General features: G+C 38.8%; 1 protein-coding gene across 5 annotated transcripts in view; it reads right to left on the bottom strand.

The window, feature by feature from the left end:
* BBS9 (Bardet-Biedl syndrome 9) overlaps positions 1 to 20,435 on the bottom strand; it is a 433,938-nt gene that overhangs the window by 54,693 nt on the left and 358,810 nt on the right. For all 5 annotated transcript variants that reach the window (XM_049641681.1, XM_049641676.1, XM_049641677.1 and 2 more), the window contains one exon: positions 6,785 to 7,007. In XM_049641681.1, coding sequence (XP_049497638.1) covers positions 6,785 to 7,007 — 223 coding nt within the window. The remainder of the gene's footprint in view (positions 1 to 6,784; positions 7,008 to 20,435) is intronic.

Raw genomic sequence — 20,435 nt, 5'->3', positions numbered from 1 at the left:
AGTGATTTGCATATCAAGCAATTAAGAAAGACCCCTCCCCACCCCCCCATCCCCCCGGGAAATGGATGATGCTTTGGGATATTTTTTCCTAAAAAGGAAGCCTCGTTGGGGCTCCTGGGTGGCTCTGTCAGTTGGAGCATTCGACTCCTGATTTCAGCTCAGATCATGGTCTCATGGTTGTGAGATGGAGCCCCTCATCATGGAACCACATAGTGGGTGTGGAGCCTGCTTAAGATTCTCTCTCTCCCTGTATGGAAACCAATTTGACAATAAATTTCAAAAAAAAAAAAAAAAAAGAAAATGGATATTCGAAAATAAAAACAATTAAAAAAAATAAAAAAGATTGTCTCTCTCCCTCTCCCTCTGCTGCTCACAAACAAACAAACCCTCTTTGTAAAGGTGATCCTAAGGTCAAACGTGTCTACCAACATGCCACAAACAAGCAAAAAGAAAAACCCAACAAAATTCTTTCATTGCTGTTTTTAAGAATTAGCACATAATTGTAGGCATGAACATAAGTTTTGGCAAATACATGATAAAGACAAATAAAATACAAATACAAATAAACTTACTGTAAATTTTAATTTTACTTATTTTTCAATTAAACCTTGTTTATTTTCCCCAATAAAAAGAGTAAAATATTGGTTCCAGTTTCAGGTAGTCTTTTTCTGATACCAATTAGTCTCAAACCTTTCATACTTTAATCAATTTTGAATGTTCTATTTGGTGTATCAAGCTCTCATGTTATAACCGCAACACTGCCATTTACTGTTACTTTATAACAAATATTCAAAAAAGGCAAATTTTACACTCTTCTTTTTTAAAATTTCCTATCTGGTCTCACATTTTTCTCTTCTAACTCTAGAATTCTTCTGTCCTCACAAGTGCCTTTTAGATTTTACATCAGTATTCATAATTATTATTAATAGAAGCTCACATTTAGTGAGAATTTGCTGTGTCAGGCACTTACTAAGCATCTTTCAAGTACTGCCATATTTAATTTGGCTGAAAACTCCAGTAAAGTACCATTATTATTCCTATTTATAGTTGAAAAAATCAAGAAGCTCACAAGCTAAGAAACTTTTCCTGTATTATACAACTTAACTGATAAAGGGCCAAGCTAGCTCATGTACTCTTGAAGACAAAGTCCACTTCACAGTTACACAGTTGACCCTTGATCGATGCAGGGGCTGGGAGGGTTGAACCCTGTGCAGCTGAAAATCCACACATAACTCTTGACTCCCCAAACACTTACTAACAGCCTATGGTTGACTGGAAGCCTTATCAAAAACATAAACAGCTGACTAGCACATATTTTGTATGCTGTATAGATTATACACTGTATTCTTATAATAAACTGAGCTGGGGAAAAGAAAATGTTATTAAGAAAACCATAAGGAGGGGTGCCTGGATGGTGTAGTCCATTAAGTGTCCAACTCTTGATTTGGGGTCAGGTCATGATCTCACAGTTTTTGAGTTCAAGCCATGCATTGGGCTCTGTGCTGAGGGTACGGAGTCTGCTTGGGATTCTGTCTCCCTCTCTCTCTGCCCTTCCCCTGTCCACTATCTCTCTCAAAATAAATGAAAACAAGCCTTAAAAAAATCATAAGGAAGAGAAAATACATTACCAGCACTGTACTGTATATATATGTATATATATAAAATTCCATGTTAACATAGACCTATGCAGTTCAAACCTGTGTTGTTCAAGGGTCAACTGTATTCTACCATTTTGGAACTCACTCCTTTTAATAAAAAAAAAAAAAAAAAAAAAAACAAATAGATTCAGAAGCCATTTAGTGACTTTTCCAGAAGCCTTTCCTATATTGAATTTGTCTAAATTTCTTAAATGAAAAACTTCAAACTTATAAAAGTTCAAATAAAGTGTAAAACCAACAGCTAAATCACACTGACAATATGAAAGTAAACACCAAATGTCTTACCAAGCATTAAAGTGAGACCTCAGAAAGTTAACTTAAAATACTACTGAAATGGGTCATTTGGAAAAAGCCTTGAAATAACATCAAACCCTTAAGGCAAAAAGGTCATTAACTCAAGTTTAAAATACTAAAAAGTGGGAGTTTTAAATATATTTCCCCAAAGGATAGAATAGATACCTTATTCAAATTTTTATTCTCCGTTTTCTTCTACCCACTTAACAGAGTAAAGACGTACAAGAGACCAATTTTGTGGTGGTCCATACCACATTTCAAAGTATGTTTTCTGACCCATATCTGAGAAAAGGCTCATCTTATTTATAAAACTGTTTTCTCCCCCTACCCCAAATCAGCTTCCTTGAGGTCCAGGAATCCGAAAGTGCCAAACCAAATACAGCTGAAGCTATGGCCCATTGCAATGTCTGACTCATTTGATCACGTTAAGAGAATATTCCCCTGAGGCACTTGACCAGGCTGGATGGCCCTTAAGCCTTTTTTCTTGCCCAGCTTACTCTACCTGACCTGCTGTGGGGCCCACACCATTTATTTGCTCTCCAAGCTTCCAGCTGATGGGTCATCAGTAACTCATTCCACCTCTTGGGGGGCAAAGCATCACCTAGACACATGAAGGTTAAAAACCCATACGGAAATGATACAAAGCTCCAGCATTCATGAGGTTAAAATGATTTGCCTGCAAATACCATAAGTTAGGCCCACCCACATGTGCATTAAGTTCTGCATAAATGTGCTTAAGGGAGTCAAGTCTTAGCTATAATTAGAGCCCCTGAAATGTCAAACTAGACAGTGAGGTCATAAAAGGAAGCCTCTGGCAATCTAAGGCAAATCTCTCAGCTTCAAGCACCTGCAGGGACAAGCAGATAACAAACAAGTATAAGAAGCCAGCTAGGCCACTTACAGGCATTCACATTCAGATTTTTTAAAAACACTGCCCTGGTCCTCTGTGACTCTTTCTCTAAGGGGATGCACACAACTGAGATTAGAAAGAAGACATTTAATGGAAGTGCAATATTCCCCATCAGAAAAAAATGTGAATACCAGAGCTATAGGCAGGAGGCATGGAAGTTTGATGGTTCTACAATAAAAATTTTAAAAATAATAATAATTTTTAAAAAATCATTTACCCAGAAAGGGATAGGCTAAATCTTGATGGAGAATCTGAAGGTTGATAAAGGCAAACAGAAGAAATGTGAGGCAAAAAGTCCACAAGGTAATTCCCAGTGGGAAAGATTTTCAAACTCTGGATGCCAGGGAGGATGTTGTCATCATGGCCTTTACTGGAGCAAAGAAAGGGCACATCCAAGGTGCCGGGCTCATAAAGTCATAAGGCTAGAAAAGACCAAGGGTTTTTTATTCTGAGATGTTTATCCATCTGCAATTTAATAAGGAACATGGTAAAATTACACACACTCCTGCCTTTTAATACCAACCACTAAGTCGCTTCATCTTCCTAGGCCTCGGTTACCTCAGCTGTTAAGAGAGGGAGGTGAACCAGATGATTTCTGAGTTCCTGCCCAGCTTTTAGTATATGTGCTGCCGAAGCAAGCACTCCTGCCCAGCTTTTAAAAAAAAGATCAGGTCTGTGAAAAATGGTCCCGCGCTTGTGTGTTCAGAAACTCACTCCTTTCTAATATGCCACTTTACCTTCGTGTATTCTGAAACCAATTATTATTAACTAAACTAACACTGTAAATTGCACAATTACTGGCTTGAAGCAGAAAATAACACAGTATTTCTTATTATCTCTGTGATAATGGTATCATATCACCTATGGAGATGATAAAAATAAACCACAAGCGAAGACAAATCTTTAACATATTCTTCAAAGCAAAGAAAAGACACTGTGTGAAACTATTTCTGCCCTCTTCCCCCCCACCCCCCAACAGTGCTGGACTAATTTAAGTGAAAAGAAGGGCAGATCAAGAACAGCTTACACAGGAGAAAGCTTGGGCTAGAAATGTATTTGTACCATTATGGTCTGTGTAGTCTAGAGGGAAGCACAGTAGGCTAGATTAGATTCTAGACTTAATCCTTCTGGTCACCATGTAACTCTGATCAGATATTTAGCTTTTCCTAACTTCATTTTCTTTTTATAAAAAGCAATAATCCTACATGTTTTTTCCACTTGAGAAATGTGCTAAGGACAGAAAGAAGTGTGTGAAAAATTTGAGTTCTAGGGAGGAAAGGTATTATAGGTAATAATGGAGCATGTTAATAACAAAGAACACTGATTTAACAATTTTTCAAAACTCACTACCATGACTGGATCAAAGCCAGTGGGGATAGAGAGTCACTCAACCAGAGTAAAGAACTGGGTCATGGGTAAGCAGAAGCAATGAAGACAATGACAGTACAGCACAGCAGAAAGCTAAACCCTCCCCAGTGGACTGAACTTGGCTAGACTAGGCATGAGAGGCATAGACCTGGCTTACAGGAGCCTGCTTTGTGAACAAATACATTCTCTATCTTCCTGCGTTTCTTCATTTCTCCCTCCCTCCCTTCTCCTCCTCCTTTCCTCTGCCCCTTCCCTCCACACATTCAAAACTTTTGCATCAAGGGCTTATATGGACACAGCTCTCAAGCTGTTTCTACACCTAGTTATTTAAACAAATGACTAAAGTTCCATAATCAACAAATGTGACTAAGGGAGCATGTGTTCTCTCCAGGCGTGCAGGTCTTTGCTAACAGCATTGTCACTGGCGTCCTAATGGCTGTTTCTAAAGAGGCTCAGGCAGGGAGACAGGAAGGTGGGGAACAGAAGGCAGGGCTGCTGAGGCTTCTATAGATGTGCCAGCCAATCGGGGGCTGATCCCATCTCTTTCTTCAGTTTTCTCTTTCACATATTTGTCCCTCTCCCTCAAGCCTCCTTTGTTTTTCCAATCAGCAAGGAAGGAGAGAAAGCCATGTACTGAGTGCTGATCATAGTAAATGTTTTTCATTTACTATCTCATTAAACCTAAATATTTATTTCTTATGAAAATAAATCTGTAATAGTGGACAGAAGACAGATGAGTAGAGGCCAAAGGACTAGTTAGGATGATGTTAACAAGGGCAAGATGGAGAGGGCCTAGATTAAGATAAACTGTATTAGAACTGTTTCTAGGTGGAAAGACATTTCTATTCTGAAATGTCATATTAAAAATATTCTTTTGGAATAAAAGTTAGGTTCTGTCCGTGCGTAAGGTAAAAAATATTTCAAATCAGGGGCATCTGGGTGGCTTATCAGTTAAGCATCTGACTTTGGCTCAGGTCATGATCTCATGGTTGGTGGGTTTGAGCCCTGTGTGGGGCTCTGTGCTGACAGCTCAGAGCCTGGAGCCTGCTTTAGATTCTGTGTCTCCCTCTCTCTCTGCCTCTCCCCTGCTCATGCTCTGTCTCTCTCTCAAAAATAAAATAAACATTAAAATTTTTTTTCAAATATTTCAAATCATAGAATATAGAAACCCATGACCCCAAATGAGCTATTTTCCCACCCCCAAATTTACAGGCTGAATTACACATATATCACAATGGTAATAATTAAGGGGCACCTGGCTGGCTCCATTGGAGCGTGCAACTCCTGATGTTCAGGTTGTGAGTTTGAGCCCCATGTTGGGTGTAGAAATTACTTAAATAAATAAAACTTAAAAAAAACAGGTAATAATTAAATATTACAATGGTAATAATTATAGCTTTATTTTTTGAGCGTGTCTCTATTCCAGGCATCGTGCTAGGCACTTGACAAACATCTAAGGCCCCGGTGACAAGGGAGGCATTATTACACCCCTTTCCAAGGAAGAAACTAAGACTCTGGAAAGTTAACTAACATATCCAGGGTCATATAAGTAGTAAAGGATAAAGGCAGGACCCAAACACTGGTCTGTCTGCCTCCAGAGTCTGTGCTTATTAGATTATGCTATGCTGTCTCTATGTTTATCTTTTTAGGTTTTCGTTTGCGTTCCTTTTTACTTCTAGGAATGCTGATTGAGGGAAAAAGGAAGCAAGAGGAAGGGCATCAGCATGGGGGTGGGAAGGAGCACATAATACTTGAAAGAAGGAAGAAGAGAAAACCACACCACTTCTCTCTGATACTAGGGCGCTTGCTTTAGAAGGAAATAGATACTACAGCTACTGCATTTAACTCATTTATATACTTGAAGTCCTTTGTTGTTGCCATAAAGACAGACACCATGAGGGAAGCAGGACGTGGGAGCTGCTGCCTATGAGGGACACAAGTACACCACCATTGATTGCTTAGCCCCTCTGACCATGGGAAGAGCTGACCTGGATGACCACGGCCATCACTTTGCTCCTGGTGGGGCAAGCTGTGTCTCTCTCTACCTTGGCTTATAGGTGCCATGACTCTGGAGCCTGTTCACATCTCCTGATCCCAGTCTTTTTCTTTGTCTCTTCCCCTTTATTCTGATGACCACAATCCAAGCAAACACCAGAAGGGATAGGACTCATCTGGATTACATTAAGTGCTTGTATTATGCTATTTACATTTATGAAATATGGTATCGCGAGACCACATTTAGTAAAACTTTTCCTTAAAAATAGTTTTATTCGCTAATCCACTTTTTATTGGTTAGAAGCAAAACAAAATGGCTCATATATTTAAAAACAGAGGGAAGAAAAAAGACATACCATTCTAGAAATGTCTAGCAAGCAAATACCCCAGGAATATTTATCCAAGTGGTTACCCTGGGATATCTGAGGGGAAATGTGAAAGCAATTTTCTTGGCTATCATCACTTTAATATGAAATGTAAACCCCAAATACAACCTCAGGCGCATTCCTTTAATTTGAGTAAAGTAGTTGTGTTTAGGGAGCATGGATGAAGCTCTTACCTGGCATGACCATGGTCTGTGGGGCTGCCGCATCCGTACTTAAGCAGAGTCGTCCACCTTTGGCTAATCTATCACAGAGCAAGGTGATATGTTTCTTTAGTCGGCTTGTGTCTTTGGGTATGTTCAGCTGGCTGCTGAGGTTCAAAGCCTGCTCCTTTGAACTCTTTGAGAGGCAAGTCTTCAAGAGGTGGGAAATGGCAGCATCCACTGTTTCTTCCCAGCCCTAGATACAAGAGCCGATTTTGAATTTAGGCAAAGATGACAAATGAGCAAAGTAGGCACTTACTGTTCATCAAGTTAGAAAATTGAGTGTTTACGTCCGAGTGTTAGGGACCTGTTGAGAGTCTGGTTTCTGGAATATTTCATACCAGTCTGGTTTTGAATTCTAGCTCTAACAGCTGTTTGATCAGGAGCAAGTTACTTAATTCCTCTTAGTCACATCCTTATCTACAAATGAGGATACTAATATTGGTCTGCAGCTCCGAAGGCTGGGGTGATTAAATGAGATGCTATATGAAAAGCATTTAGCCCTGTGCCAGACATAAATAAATAACAATAATAATAATCCCAGGTATAGGTATGATTGATGACCTGGATCCTGAAGCTGCCAGGATTATAGTTCATTTTGCCTTATCTTTCTGCTGAAGGAGTACTGGCCAGGACAGGGAGGTCCTCTGCATATCTTGGGGGAAACTGGATGTAGAGAAAATCCTGGCGTCTCTCACAGCTATTGGTCCCACAGCCTTGTGGTTGTAGGCAGAAACCAGAAGAGTTTATTTCAAGGGAGATTTTGTGAGACACAAGCCTATCTAGTCCCATTTCACTGCCCAGGTGACAGAAAGTGACAGAAAGTGAGAAAGTGGGACATTTACCCCACTTCTGCTGGGACCATATGGCTGTGCTACAATGAAAACCTCAAGAAGTGCAGTGTCCCCTTAGCACCATGAAGGCTGTAATTCGAGGAATAACAGTGTTGGGCAGGGACCTCTTCGTGAGCATAGAGGGTACCAGCACTGGCAGAACTGGCATGAGGAGGAACCACCCTCAGGTGGGTTCAGATAACAACAGGGCAAGAAGCAGGAGGGGTCGGCTATAAGCTCCCATTGGGCATCCCTGGGGGGTCCTAGAGACAGCCAGGTACAACTTTTATAGGGGTCTGTAGGTCCTAAACAGCACGAGTGGGAATATGAAAGCACGAGTGAAATCTGGGTATTATTGCCAATATGACTCCATTTATGCCCAGAGGTTGGCAAAACCTAGAGCTCCACAGGCCTGACAATCAAAATGAAAATACAGAGGAAGACATTGAGTGAATTTATTCACATAGAAGGCTACAGAATAGTCCAAGCCCCTTATATAAGAGGTGAGAAACCTGAGACTCAGAAAGAAAACTCCCCCCCACCTCCTTCCACCCTCCTCACCCTCCCCACTTCCCTCCCCGCCCCCCACCCAGCCACAGAGATCTACTATTTGCATTGCTGCATCCTCAACCTTATTGGCTAGAGCTGTCTTTCAAATACGCAAATTGGATTAGGTTACTCCTTACCCTGTGCTGTGGTGGCTGGCTGTGTATTTGGTTTCCCCACCAGAGTGCCTGGCATTCTCCATACCCCTAGCACTATGTTTAATAAACAGAGGGTGATCAAGAAATAAAGGGGTGCCTGGGTGGCTCAGTCGGTTAAGCAGCTGACTTCGGCTCAGGTCATGATCTCGCGGTCAGTGAGTTCAAGCCCCGCGTCGGGCTCTGTGCTGACAGCTCAGAGCCTGGAGCCTGTTTCAGATTCTGTGTCTCCCTCTCTCTGACCTTCCCCCATTCATGCTCTGTCTCTCTCTGTCTCAAAAATAAATAAACGTTAAAAAAAAAAAAGAAATAGCTAGACAGAGAGAGACATGGTAAGATAGAGAACTAGGATATTAGAGCTGGGAGGGCTTTGGAGATCTTTAGTCCAGTCTTGTGGGATTTTCCTAGGACCCCATATACAATAGCAACCATCTGTCTAGGCATGGTTGTCTTCACACAGTCCAAAATTACAACTTTTGGAGGCAGTTCACTACTTCCAGGGACATGTGTAACCAGCAGAAAACTATTCTCATACCGAGCCAAAATCTGCCCCATTGGCCCTTAGTCTACCCTCCAGAGCCATGCACAATAAATCTAACCTCTCTTCTACATGACAGCCCTTTATATCTGTGAAGACAGCAGTTCTGTACCCTCGCCTCCAGAATAAACAGCCTCAGTTCCTCCAGCTCTTCCTAATATAAACATGGTTTCAAGTTTTCTCTCCATCCTGACCACTTGTCTTTGAATGAGCTCCAATTTTAAACACTTAAAAAATTTATACAGCTAACTAGAGAACCGTAAACTGACCCCAAGACACCAGGCTAAGGATGGGAGTCCAGGTTAGGAAATAGCCATCCTTCCCATTTACAGGCAATTCTCCCTGCCAGCCTGGCCTCTGGTTGTCTCTGCTCTCTTGGCAACTATATCGACTCTTGATTCACAATGAGTGACCAGAAAACTAAACTCTAGACCTTTTTCATACTTGCCACACATCTTCCTTCTAGGCTTGTGCAGTTGGTTCTTTAGACCTAAGGGCAGACTCTATACATGTCCACTGAAGAACTCCCCACTAATTGCCGAAATCAAGGTATTTTACTTTACTGACCCATTATAGACACCGCGAGGCAAATTAGGATACAAATTAATTACTTTACACTCATCTTGAATATCCTTTCAAGAGATGTCAAAGACTGTAAAAACAGCTTCCTACTCCAAACCACTAAATAATGAACCAGTAGTTACCACAAAGGCATCTCTATACAACTACCAAAATCTAGACAAATATCTAAAATGGAATTTGTATTTCAATGATAATGGGAAAAGGCGAATTAAGACAAAATAGTAAACCAGATGTCATCTGAGAGGACATATTTTCAGGTTCTTTCAGAGCCATTGACAAAGACCTCTGGAGTATAAGAAGGAAAGATCTTTTGCATATAATTTGGCATTTGTGTGCTCTGTGGTCATTTCAGCACTGAAACAGTTCCTACCATTTTATAGACTTTGTTTAAGCAAACTACTATTTTCATACGTAACTTACAGTAGCATATTAGATCATTTAAGTAGATATGGCATTTCGTTAACATGGAGGTACTACGAATTTTCTTTCTTACTGCCAACTTTCAGATCAAGTCAAAAACCATGTCATGTTTAGGTATTTGGCATGGCTATTTCTTTAATATAATGAGGCACGATGCCAATACTTTTTAGAAGGATTGCTACTAAAATATAAGATTATTATTTGGAAGGACTATATTGCTACATAAACTCAAATATGATAATAAAAGGAAAGTTTATGACACAAATGAAGAGCCTTTGAAATGAGAGTTTTATTAAATAAAAATACAGTGATAATTCAACGACCAAACATGTAGCATACTTACCTCAGGAAATGTGAACCAGAACTATGTGGAAATGCATAATCTGCCAGTGTGAGAAGTACCTTAAAGGTAAGCTATTTTAACCATATTTTTGGTGTTTGAATCCACCACTTTTATTTATAGCTCTTAAATTGACAAGTCTAATATTCAGTCTTAACACCTAAACACACACACACACAGACACCATGCACATACCTACTCTTTATCCTTTACAGTTGAGTATCAATTGTACTAATATTTTCCCTCTTCTAACTGTGAGAGTGAAAGAAAATCCTAACTTTGGGAAAATTGTGCTAAAAGCTATCTAGAAGGGGAGAAACTGCTAAGCATGTGCTCTTTAGTAAGAACTGATTTGATTTTACTTCTCAAATCCCATGTGTGGTTTTTAGAAAACAATAGCAGGTGGGAAGTTAAATTAATTAATTAATGTGTGAATAAATAATGTGTCAATAAATAAATTTAAATGCACATGTTACTCTGTTTTATCTTCTTTATAATCCATGTCGGTATTAGAAATTAATTTATTTACCAGGTTTTTGGTGCTTACTTTATCTAGTCTAATATTGATAATTCGGGTTTTCCTTTGTTCCCAAGGACTAGGCTCAACCCCATGTGGTAACTTCATTTCTGTCTTAGCCCTTTCTACCTGAGCCCCTACATTGGGAGCCTGCTTACAAAGTTACTCCTTTATGGACTGGGCTGCCTTACCCCTGCCAAATGCCCTCCACGGAACTGGACCCAACAGGTGTGGCCCTGCTGTCTGACTTCTCTAATGCCAAGGTGTCTGCTGCACACATCCGCCAACATGGTTTCCCAGTGCTCAGTTTTCATGTTTCACCTGCCTGTGTTGAGGCTGCTATACCCCATGCTGGTTCCAGGTGCCTCTCTGTACCAGATGATGCCTCATTTCTATGAGTCAGCTTTGTAAATTCAAGGCCTTGGCTTCTCTTCTCTGTTCCTCCTCCTGACTGAAGACAGTCAACTGAGCTACACTTTTTGCTATCCAGAGAGCAGGCAGCCACTGCTGAATTTCCAGCTTCTGCTCTAACTGCTCTGCTAGTCTGCCCTGGTCACTGTGCCTAAACACCAGCACAAGCAAGCGGTTTATGAGAAATAGTGAGAAGCAGAAAGTTTGACCACATTTGTAAAGTTAATTTCCTAGGGTATTAACCAAAGTAACCAAAGAAAAAATTAAACCAGAAGAGTATTCTCCTACCACCTGTGTATTAAAACAATTGGGTTGAAGTCAGCTGCCTCTAGGTTTCTAGGTTCCGACTTCACCTCCTTCACCTCAACTTCCCCTTCTCTGTAAGACCTTAGGATAATCACTTAATCTCTGTGGGCTACATCTGAGGTCACCATAAAACAGGAATAACACTATTTGCCATCCCAATCTTATGTGAATGGTAAGGCACTCTGAAATCGTAAGTGGAAGATACTATGAAAAAAGTATGCATATTCAATCCTACTTTAAAAAAATCAAAAAATACAAACACACCACTGAAGTCCAATATTCAAAGTAACATCTTTAAACTTTTATTCAAATTACAAACTTCTGCAAATGTATGTTTATAATAGAAGCACTACCACATCCTTAACTATAGTAGGATAGGGGGAAATACCACAAAACCCCATCACCAAATGTGCACACAGTCAGTTCTAAGGGAGAGAGAAAATGTAAAAAAAAAAAGGAGATCTGTCTAAAGGAGCAAATGGAGATTATGCAGCTATAGCCCAGATTTCGGCTGCGGAGAGAAAACTCTCAGAAATAGCTTGTCTTACATTATACATTTGAAGGTAAGATAACCTTTACAACATATTCATTTATCTGAAAAAGAACTATATCAAAGAGAAGTAAATTCCCTCTTGAAAAGATGTAAAGGGTGCACAAGGAAAAGTCTTTGGTATTCATGATTGCTCTATGGAGCCTTATGGTCATTATTACTTTGTGCTATATTGTAGAGTTTCATACTTAGCCAAGATACCCTAAAGATAATCACAGGAAAGGTCATTGCAAATTGAGGACAAACAAAATTTAGTGCTATACTTGTAAATTATACATTCTGGAAGATGAGAGAATTTTTCAGGATTTATCTGGGTTCAGTTTATTTCCAAAGAATAGATCATGTTCAGTGCATCTTTCTCTCATGCAGAGGGCTCAAAATGTTGAGCTATTTACCCTGAAAAGTAAAACAGCTCTTTGAAACTAAAACACAATAAAATAAAAGGGGATTAAGAGCACACTTATTGTGATGAGCATTGAGCAATATCTAGAATTGCTGAATCACACTATATTGTATGCCTGAAACTAATGTAACACTGAATGTTAACTATACTGGAATTTTTAAAAACAGGAAAAATGACCAAATAATGAACACAAACCTTCAAGAATTAAAAAAAAAAAAAAAAAAGACACCAAGCTATATGGCCTCTATGGCATCTTAATAAGTTTCACATTATTATATTCAACAGTTTTTGTAAAATAAAGCTTTGCAAAAAATCAGCTTTAAATTTTCAACCCATCACCAATAAAATGAAACATTCCCCAATATCATTCTTTTAAAGTTTTAATCTGAAGTGATTTATTGGACATTTGGAGTTCTCTACTTCCTTGACATGATTCAAAAGCTGTAAAAGTCTAATTCACATTTCAAACAAAAGTAAAACAGGGTACTGGGCTTATCACCACTGCTTTGTGAAAAATGAAGCACATTGCTTCCTAATGGATGACAATCTAAAAATTCTTTGATGAACAGAAGACAAGTAACCTTCATAGAATTTAGCTGCAATACAAGCAGAAAGCACAAGACTGCTTCAAACCAAGGTACTCTGATTGTTTGTTTAAGCTTATGTTTTGCATTTGATTGGTATTCCCATTCTGACTCCAATGCTATATACGGTAGATTACATGAATTACCATAAAACTTGATCCCAGATAGACAATGTTCAGTTTTAAAACAAAACAAAACAAAACATCAGTGATGTCCCAAGTAGCCAACCACCTTCACTAAGCACTAATGTTTGCTTCAGGAAAAACTCCTGATCAACAAGCACTATTCAGAAGGAATTTACAAAACAAAACAAAACACAAACATTAAGACTGGAAAATCAAATAGATTGATAATGAAGATCCCAGAAGAAAGTTGCTCTGGCAATGGTAGATTAGATCATTTTGACCAATTATCCTACTGAGAATAACTAGAAACAAATACATAAAAATCATGTTTTTTAAGGCACAGAAAAGCTGACAAGTTAGTGATAGGAGACACTGGAGGCCCAAGAAGGTAAGTCCTGACTGTGAGGCTGCTTTTCCCACTGAAGTCATTAGCCTAGCATGCATCATGGATCCTTCACTTATACCACCTCTCGCTAATGACTTATGCTTGCTTAAGCTTTCCATTTAAGAGGCAGCATGGATCATGAAAAATGCATTGGATTAGAAGTCAGAAGACCTAAGCTGAATTGTGACACCTTTCCTTACAGGCTGTTTGTTTCTGGGAAAATTATTTTAGTTCTCTAGGTTTTGGTTTCCTTATCAGTTAAAACCCAGAAGATGGTTTTTCCTTGGCAGATGCTCATAGATTTCAGACATATTTGGCAATTGTATGTACTTAATTCCATATTATCATTCTTACTTATAAGAGTTCTCTCTAAAAGGTACCTAATCTGGGCTGGTTCCTGCAAATAGCCCCAGAAATAGTAGCAACAAGAGCAACAATAGTAAAAAGTTCTTATGTGCTAGAAAATGTGCTGAAAATTTTACAAATATATTTTGGTTAATTCTTACTATCATCCTATGAAGGCAGGCATTACAACTTCCAGCTAATGGTCTAGATATGAGGTATTTCACTGCAAATGACTCAGTTGTTAAAAGGAAGAGTTGTGACAGAATCCAGGACTGCGGGGCTCTAACCCCCTGCCTTTTATCCCCCGCTTTTATTTGCCTTTTATTCTCTAGATTTTGAAGAAGACAGAACAGAGCTTTATATGGTTCCATGTCAAAAATGAGAAACTTGTGGGGCACCTGGGTGGCTCAGTTGGTTAAGTGTCTGACTCTTGACTTTGGCTCAGGTCATGATCTCACAGTTCCTGAGTTCCAGCCCTGTGTCCGGCTCTCTACCCCAACATGGAACCTGCTTGGGATTCTCTCTCTCCCTCTCTCTGCCCCTCCCCTGTTCTTACTCTCTCTCTTTCTCTCTCTCAAAATAAATTAATAAACATTAAAAAAAATGAGAGCCTTCTAAAGGGTGGAGATGGAAGGGAGAAAGTAAAGAATGTTGGTTTCAGAGAAGAATTAAATTTGTTAACCTTTACCTAACATTACGTTGAAAATTCATGTCTAGCATAGTATCCAGTAAAAACACAAGTGGTATTTTCAGAGATCAGCCTGAGATCACATTGTAAACTACCACAATTGCTTAACTTAGTTAAGCAATTACTTAGATGGATTGGTATATACTTAGTTACTTAGATGGATTGGTATATACATTTGTGTATTTGTTTATTGTTCTTTTATAAATAAATGTTACTTTTATCCTAAAAAATAATAATAAAATTGAAAAATAAATCTTGACCACTTATGCTACAGAGCACTTCTTTCCTATTTCATTGTGTGTCTTTCAATCTATTATCATATCACCTTAGGCTCCTTTTACTACACTGGGCTTTGAAAATCTCATATGAGTCTTCTCCCAGAAAATTTATGGTCACAACACATTCACAGAACCAAAATTTAAATCAGCTTCTGGATTCAAGTGAATGAATAATCTGCATATGATTAAATAAAATTTTGCTGAGTATGATCTATGCCAGTTTGGATGGGTCAAACTTATAGAAGAGCCCACCAAAGCTTTAGCACCTGCATAAACTACTGAAACTAACATGTAGGACTAGTCTTAGGACACCATGTCCCCTGAAAACATAACAATGGTCAGATTTGACTCTGATGACTCTGAATTATAGTCATTTCAGGGACTCACTATTAAGAATACCTGAAGCAGCCACCCTATTAAAGAATCATAAGACACATGGGGTTATAGACTCCCTAAGTACCCATGTATCTGATGGAATCTGGGGAAAATTTAACAAAGCTAGGACAAGAGAAGAACATGTGAACAAAGGCATCAACTTCTCCCCTGATGATGCTGTGTTCTTAACAATATCAAAGAACAAAGAACAAGGAATGACCAAACTCAGGAGAAAATGTCCAAAAATACATGAAACCACTGATTTAAGTGTGAGAAGTATAGGATCCTTTTCTTTGTTTTTGTCTCCTCCATTTAATTAGTTTGGATTTTTCAAAACCACCCAGTAGCTTCACTATTTTAAGTTGTGACTACCTACTTCTTTCTTAGTCAAGGCCACCAATAAATCTGAAACAGCTACAAGAAGGTCCATATACTAGGTTTCTGTTTTCTTTCAAACAATTCTGGAGAAGTCTGGAGAAAAGGTATCTAGAATGTTATCTGAAGTTAATGAGTGGCACAAGATTCAGTGTTAGTGTCATTTTTCACAATGATCACAGAAATACAGCAACACAAATCTCAAAGTTCAATAGTAATTATTTACAAGATGGTATGTTTATCACTATATTGATCCTAACTTTAAATGTCTTTGTCCATTTACTAAAATACTAATTTGAGGGGCGCCTGGGTGGCTCGGTCGGTTAAGCGTCTGACTTCGGCTCAGGTCATGATCTCACGGTCCATGAGTTCGAGCCCTGCGTTGGGCTCTGTGCTGACCGCTCAGAGCCTGGAGCCTGTTTCAGATTCTGTGTCTCCCTCTCTCTCTGCCCCCTGTTCATGCTCTGTCTCTCTCTCTCTCAAAAATAAACGTTAAAAAAAATTAAAAATAAAAAATAAAATACGAATTTGAGTCCATACAGTCATTTATTTACTTTAAAAATATTTATTCAGAGCCAACTGATACAAGACTTTGTACTAAATATTGTGAGGTTAAAAAAAAGGTGAATCAGATAAGGATCCTACCTTCAAGTAATTTTCACTTAACTAATAACATAAGAATGTATACAAAAATATACTGATCCAGAAAACAAAATTTAGAGAGAATTACAGGTAAAGTGCTTTTGGAATGATTTTGTTTTAACCCCCTTCCTAGAATAACATCAAGAATTATCTGTCAATAAGTTATTCAAGATAGAATGTCTTTATACTTGTCTACATAATAAGGTAACTTCCCTTCAGTTCTGTGGAAAATCAATATATATATATATATATATATATATATATATATATATGGATATATAGTTTGAGTTCATTCCAGTGCTATGTGAAATAAATAACTCAAATTTGTCAGCATTTTCTAGTATAGAATCCAACACAGGTAGGCAGAAATACAAAATATAAGTTACACTTAACCTTGAAAAAGTTGGATAAGAGTGAAACTACAGTATGATCAGGTCTTCTATTCACTTTTTATTTGGATTATTCAATTTTGGTGTTGATTTTTATAAGTTCTTTATATATTTTGGGTACTAACCCTTGATCAGATATGTCATTCGCAAATATCTTCTTCCATTCAAAGACATGAAAGACATTTTTCCAAAGAAGACATACAGATGGCTGACAGATACATGAAAGGATGCTCAACATCACTGATCATTAGGGCAATACAAATCAAAACTACAATGATATATTATCATATACCTGTCAGAATGGCTAAAATTTACAACACAAGAAACAACAGGTATTGGCAAGGATGTGGAGAAATGGGAACCATCTTGCATTGTTGGTAGGAATGCAAACCGGTGCAGCCACTCTGGAAAACAGCATGGAGGTTCCTTGAAAAGTTAAAAACACAACTACCCTATGACCCAGCAATTGCAGTAGTAGGTATTTACTCAAAGAATACAAAAACACTAATTCAAAGGTATATATGCACCTTGATATTTATAGCAGCATTATCTACAATAGCCAAACTATGGAAGCAGCCCAAGTGTCCACCGACTGATGAATGAATAAAGAAGACATAGTATATATATGTAATGGAATATTATTCAGCCATAAAAAGAATGAAATCTTGCCATTTGCAACAACATGGATGGAGCTAGCAAATATTTTCCTAAGCCAAATAAGTCATGTGGAATTTAAGAAACAAAACAAATTATCAAAGGGGGGAAAAAAAGAGGCAGACCAAGGAACAAACTGTTAAGTATAGCAAACAAACTGATGGTTACCAGAAGGGAGGTAGGTAGGGAGATGGGTAAAATAGGTTATGGGAATTAAGGAGCGCACTGGTTGTGATGAGTACTGGGTGTTGTATGGAACTGTTGTATCACTATAGTGTACACATGAAACTAATATTATATTGGATGTTAACTAACATGACTTTAAATAAAAATTAAAAAAAAACTTCAGTAAGAGCACCTGGTCAAAGTCTTCCCATTGGGGTGCCGGGGTGGCTCAGTTGGTTGAATGTCCAACTCTTGATTTTGGCTCAGGTTATGATCCCAGAGTTGTGGGATTAAGCCCCGCATTGGACTATGCACTAAGCATGGAGTATGCCTAAGATCCTCTCTTTCTTTCCCTCTCCCCTGGTCACACTTTCTAGTAATAATAATAATAATAATAATAATAATAGTAGTAGTAGTAGTAGTAGTAATTATTTAAAACTTGTACTTATAAAAAAAAGTTTCCCCCTTAAATCAGGTTGTTAATTTTTGTGAGCCCCCTAATTTAGATTCAAAGCCTGGATGTTATTTTCTGTCTGTGTGACTGTGGGCATACTTTCTCATCTGTAAACTGGGACTAATACAAGGAGACAAGGATGTGAGCACAAATGGTTTACCTGAGAGGTGATCCACAAAGTGCCAGGGGGTAGTGAGGAAGTGAGACTGGGAAGGAAGAGAAGCCAATAAACCGCTGTGCGTTCGAGCAATTACCACTACAGGCAACTGGTGCAACCTTGTCGGACTACTCTGAGAGGTGGTGTAGAACATACCTTGAATTTTCCCAGCCAGAGGGACGAGAGGGCTGGGGTATTAATCTACCAATTCCCATCAATCATTGAATGAACACAGAGGCTGTACAGACTTGGCCAAACAGGAAGAGTCCACAGGCAAAGAACTGCAGATGTTCAGAAGGCAGAAGCTTGTAGGAACGGTGGGAGGCAAAGAGATATGGGCAGATCACACACAGCATCTGCTACAACCCTCTACTTCAAAGACACATACGATTAAATGGGGTAGCATATGCAGAGTCCTTGGCCAATATCTAACACATAATAATGCTCAATAAAAGTTAATTTTATTATTTTGAATTGTGGGAGGCAGGCCTCTGTGTGTATGTGTGTGTGTGTGCGTGTGTGTCTGTGATTTCTCTCCTTTTTCCTCTACAAAAAGGGGAAATCCTGTTTTTAGTGAAGCTTATAGGACTTGGTTCTGAGATTGCTAAAAACTATATAGAAATTTTATAACCTTGAATTTACAACAAATGGGTTAGAAAGCAACTATAACTAACCACTGCCATTAAACCACAGAAATCAGATTTTATTTCCAGGAAAATGGAAACTCTTGCTACTCTAAATGCAGAAAGTGAAGCATATTCCTGCTAACAATATCAGTTATTTCATCTGCATATTCTTATTCACTGTGGTGGGAGAGAAGATCTGGGTTCCTGCAGTTCTCATAAATAACATATCAGCAAAATTTAAACTCAGATTTTATAAATCTGTCAGATTAAAAGTTATAGCAATTGGTACTCAACAGTCATTACTTTTCACAGCTTATTCGTGACTTTTTGTTCAAAAAGTAGCAACTGGTAAGATTTTTTTCTGATTTATGTGAAATCTGCTTCTGGTCAGGGATGCCTGCTTCAAGGTGGAAAACCAAGGTCTTCCTTTTTTCAATAACTTCCTGTCCCCAACTCAAATTACTCACAAATTAACTCGTAATAAAGAATGACTAAAATTATCATTCTTTTACTCTGTTCTTACAATTACATTCCACCAATTCTAGGTTTTCCCCGCACATTTTAACATCTCTGACATAGGGAAGTATCTTATCTAACAACTGCTGGCTTCTAGGCTCCAGTCATGCTATGCTATCACTGTCAGTTCCTGTGTATGCACAGCCTTTGTCCCAGCGGTTCTTACATTATCATTTCACCTGGCATATATACAATGCTCAGACTCTCCTATTTAACTGATTGTCATACTATATATGTTTTTTTGTGAGAGAGAGAGAGAGAGAGAGAGAGAGGGAGAAAGAGAGAGAGTGCAAGAGCAGGGAAGGGGCAGAGAGAGAGGGAGAGGGAGAGGGAGAATCCCAAGCAGGCTCCATGTCCAGCATTGAGCCCAATGTGGGGCTTGGTCTCACTACCATGAGATCATGACCTGAGCCATAATCTAGAGTCAGATGCTTAAGCAAATGAACCACCCAGGAGCCTCTGTCTTTTAAAATATACTATCATTCACTGAATAAAAAAGTTGGAATAGGGCAGTCGGAAGTACAAATTTGAAATTAGTGAAGCATATATTCATGACAGAAGAATGACAACAATTTGTATTTTTTTGCAAAAGCAAAAGCTATGTGATTTCCAGGAGGTAAGACAAGAAGATACAGATAGAAGAAATGTGTTACCCTTTGTTACTGAGATACATGCACCCACATTAAAAATCTATGCCAAGCAATGTAACTGAAGTAGGAGAAATGACCAAATCTCTGGAATAGATGTGGTTTGATTAATTAATGTATCACACAGAACTATCGTTTAAGCGATAAACATCAATTTGCCTAAAATTTCCTGCTAACTCTGGATGGAAGCTGCTTAACTTCCAGCAACACAGGATTCAAACGAGGGAAAAAGTAAAGCTTTGAGCTTAGTCAAAAAGGAAAGTGTTAAAACTGGATATCAGGGGATGCCTGGGTGGCTCAGTTGGCCGAGTGTCCAACTCTTGATTTCAGCTCAGGTCATAATCCCAGGGTCATGGGATCAAGCCCTGCATCACACTCAGCTTGGAACCTGCTTGGGACACTCTCTCACTCTCTCTCTCTCTCTCTCTCTCTCTCTCTCTCTCTCTCCTCTGCCCTACCCCCATTCATGTGCGTACACACATACTCTCTCTCTCTAATAAAAAATTAAAATTAAATGGATATCAGAGGCTCAGAAGAAAATCAGGAAGGCAACAGTGGCCCACTCTTAAATGCTGCATCAACAGAGCTCTTCGCGGCACACAGGACACACATATGGCA

This window comes from Panthera uncia, chromosome A2 (genome assembly GCF_023721935.1).
Source record: "Panthera uncia isolate 11264 chromosome A2, Puncia_PCG_1.0, whole genome shotgun sequence".
Taxonomy (NCBI): domain Eukaryota; kingdom Metazoa; phylum Chordata; class Mammalia; order Carnivora; family Felidae; genus Panthera; species Panthera uncia.
Note: the sequence above shows the minus strand (reverse complement) of the source record. Positions and strands in the feature narration are given on the sequence as shown.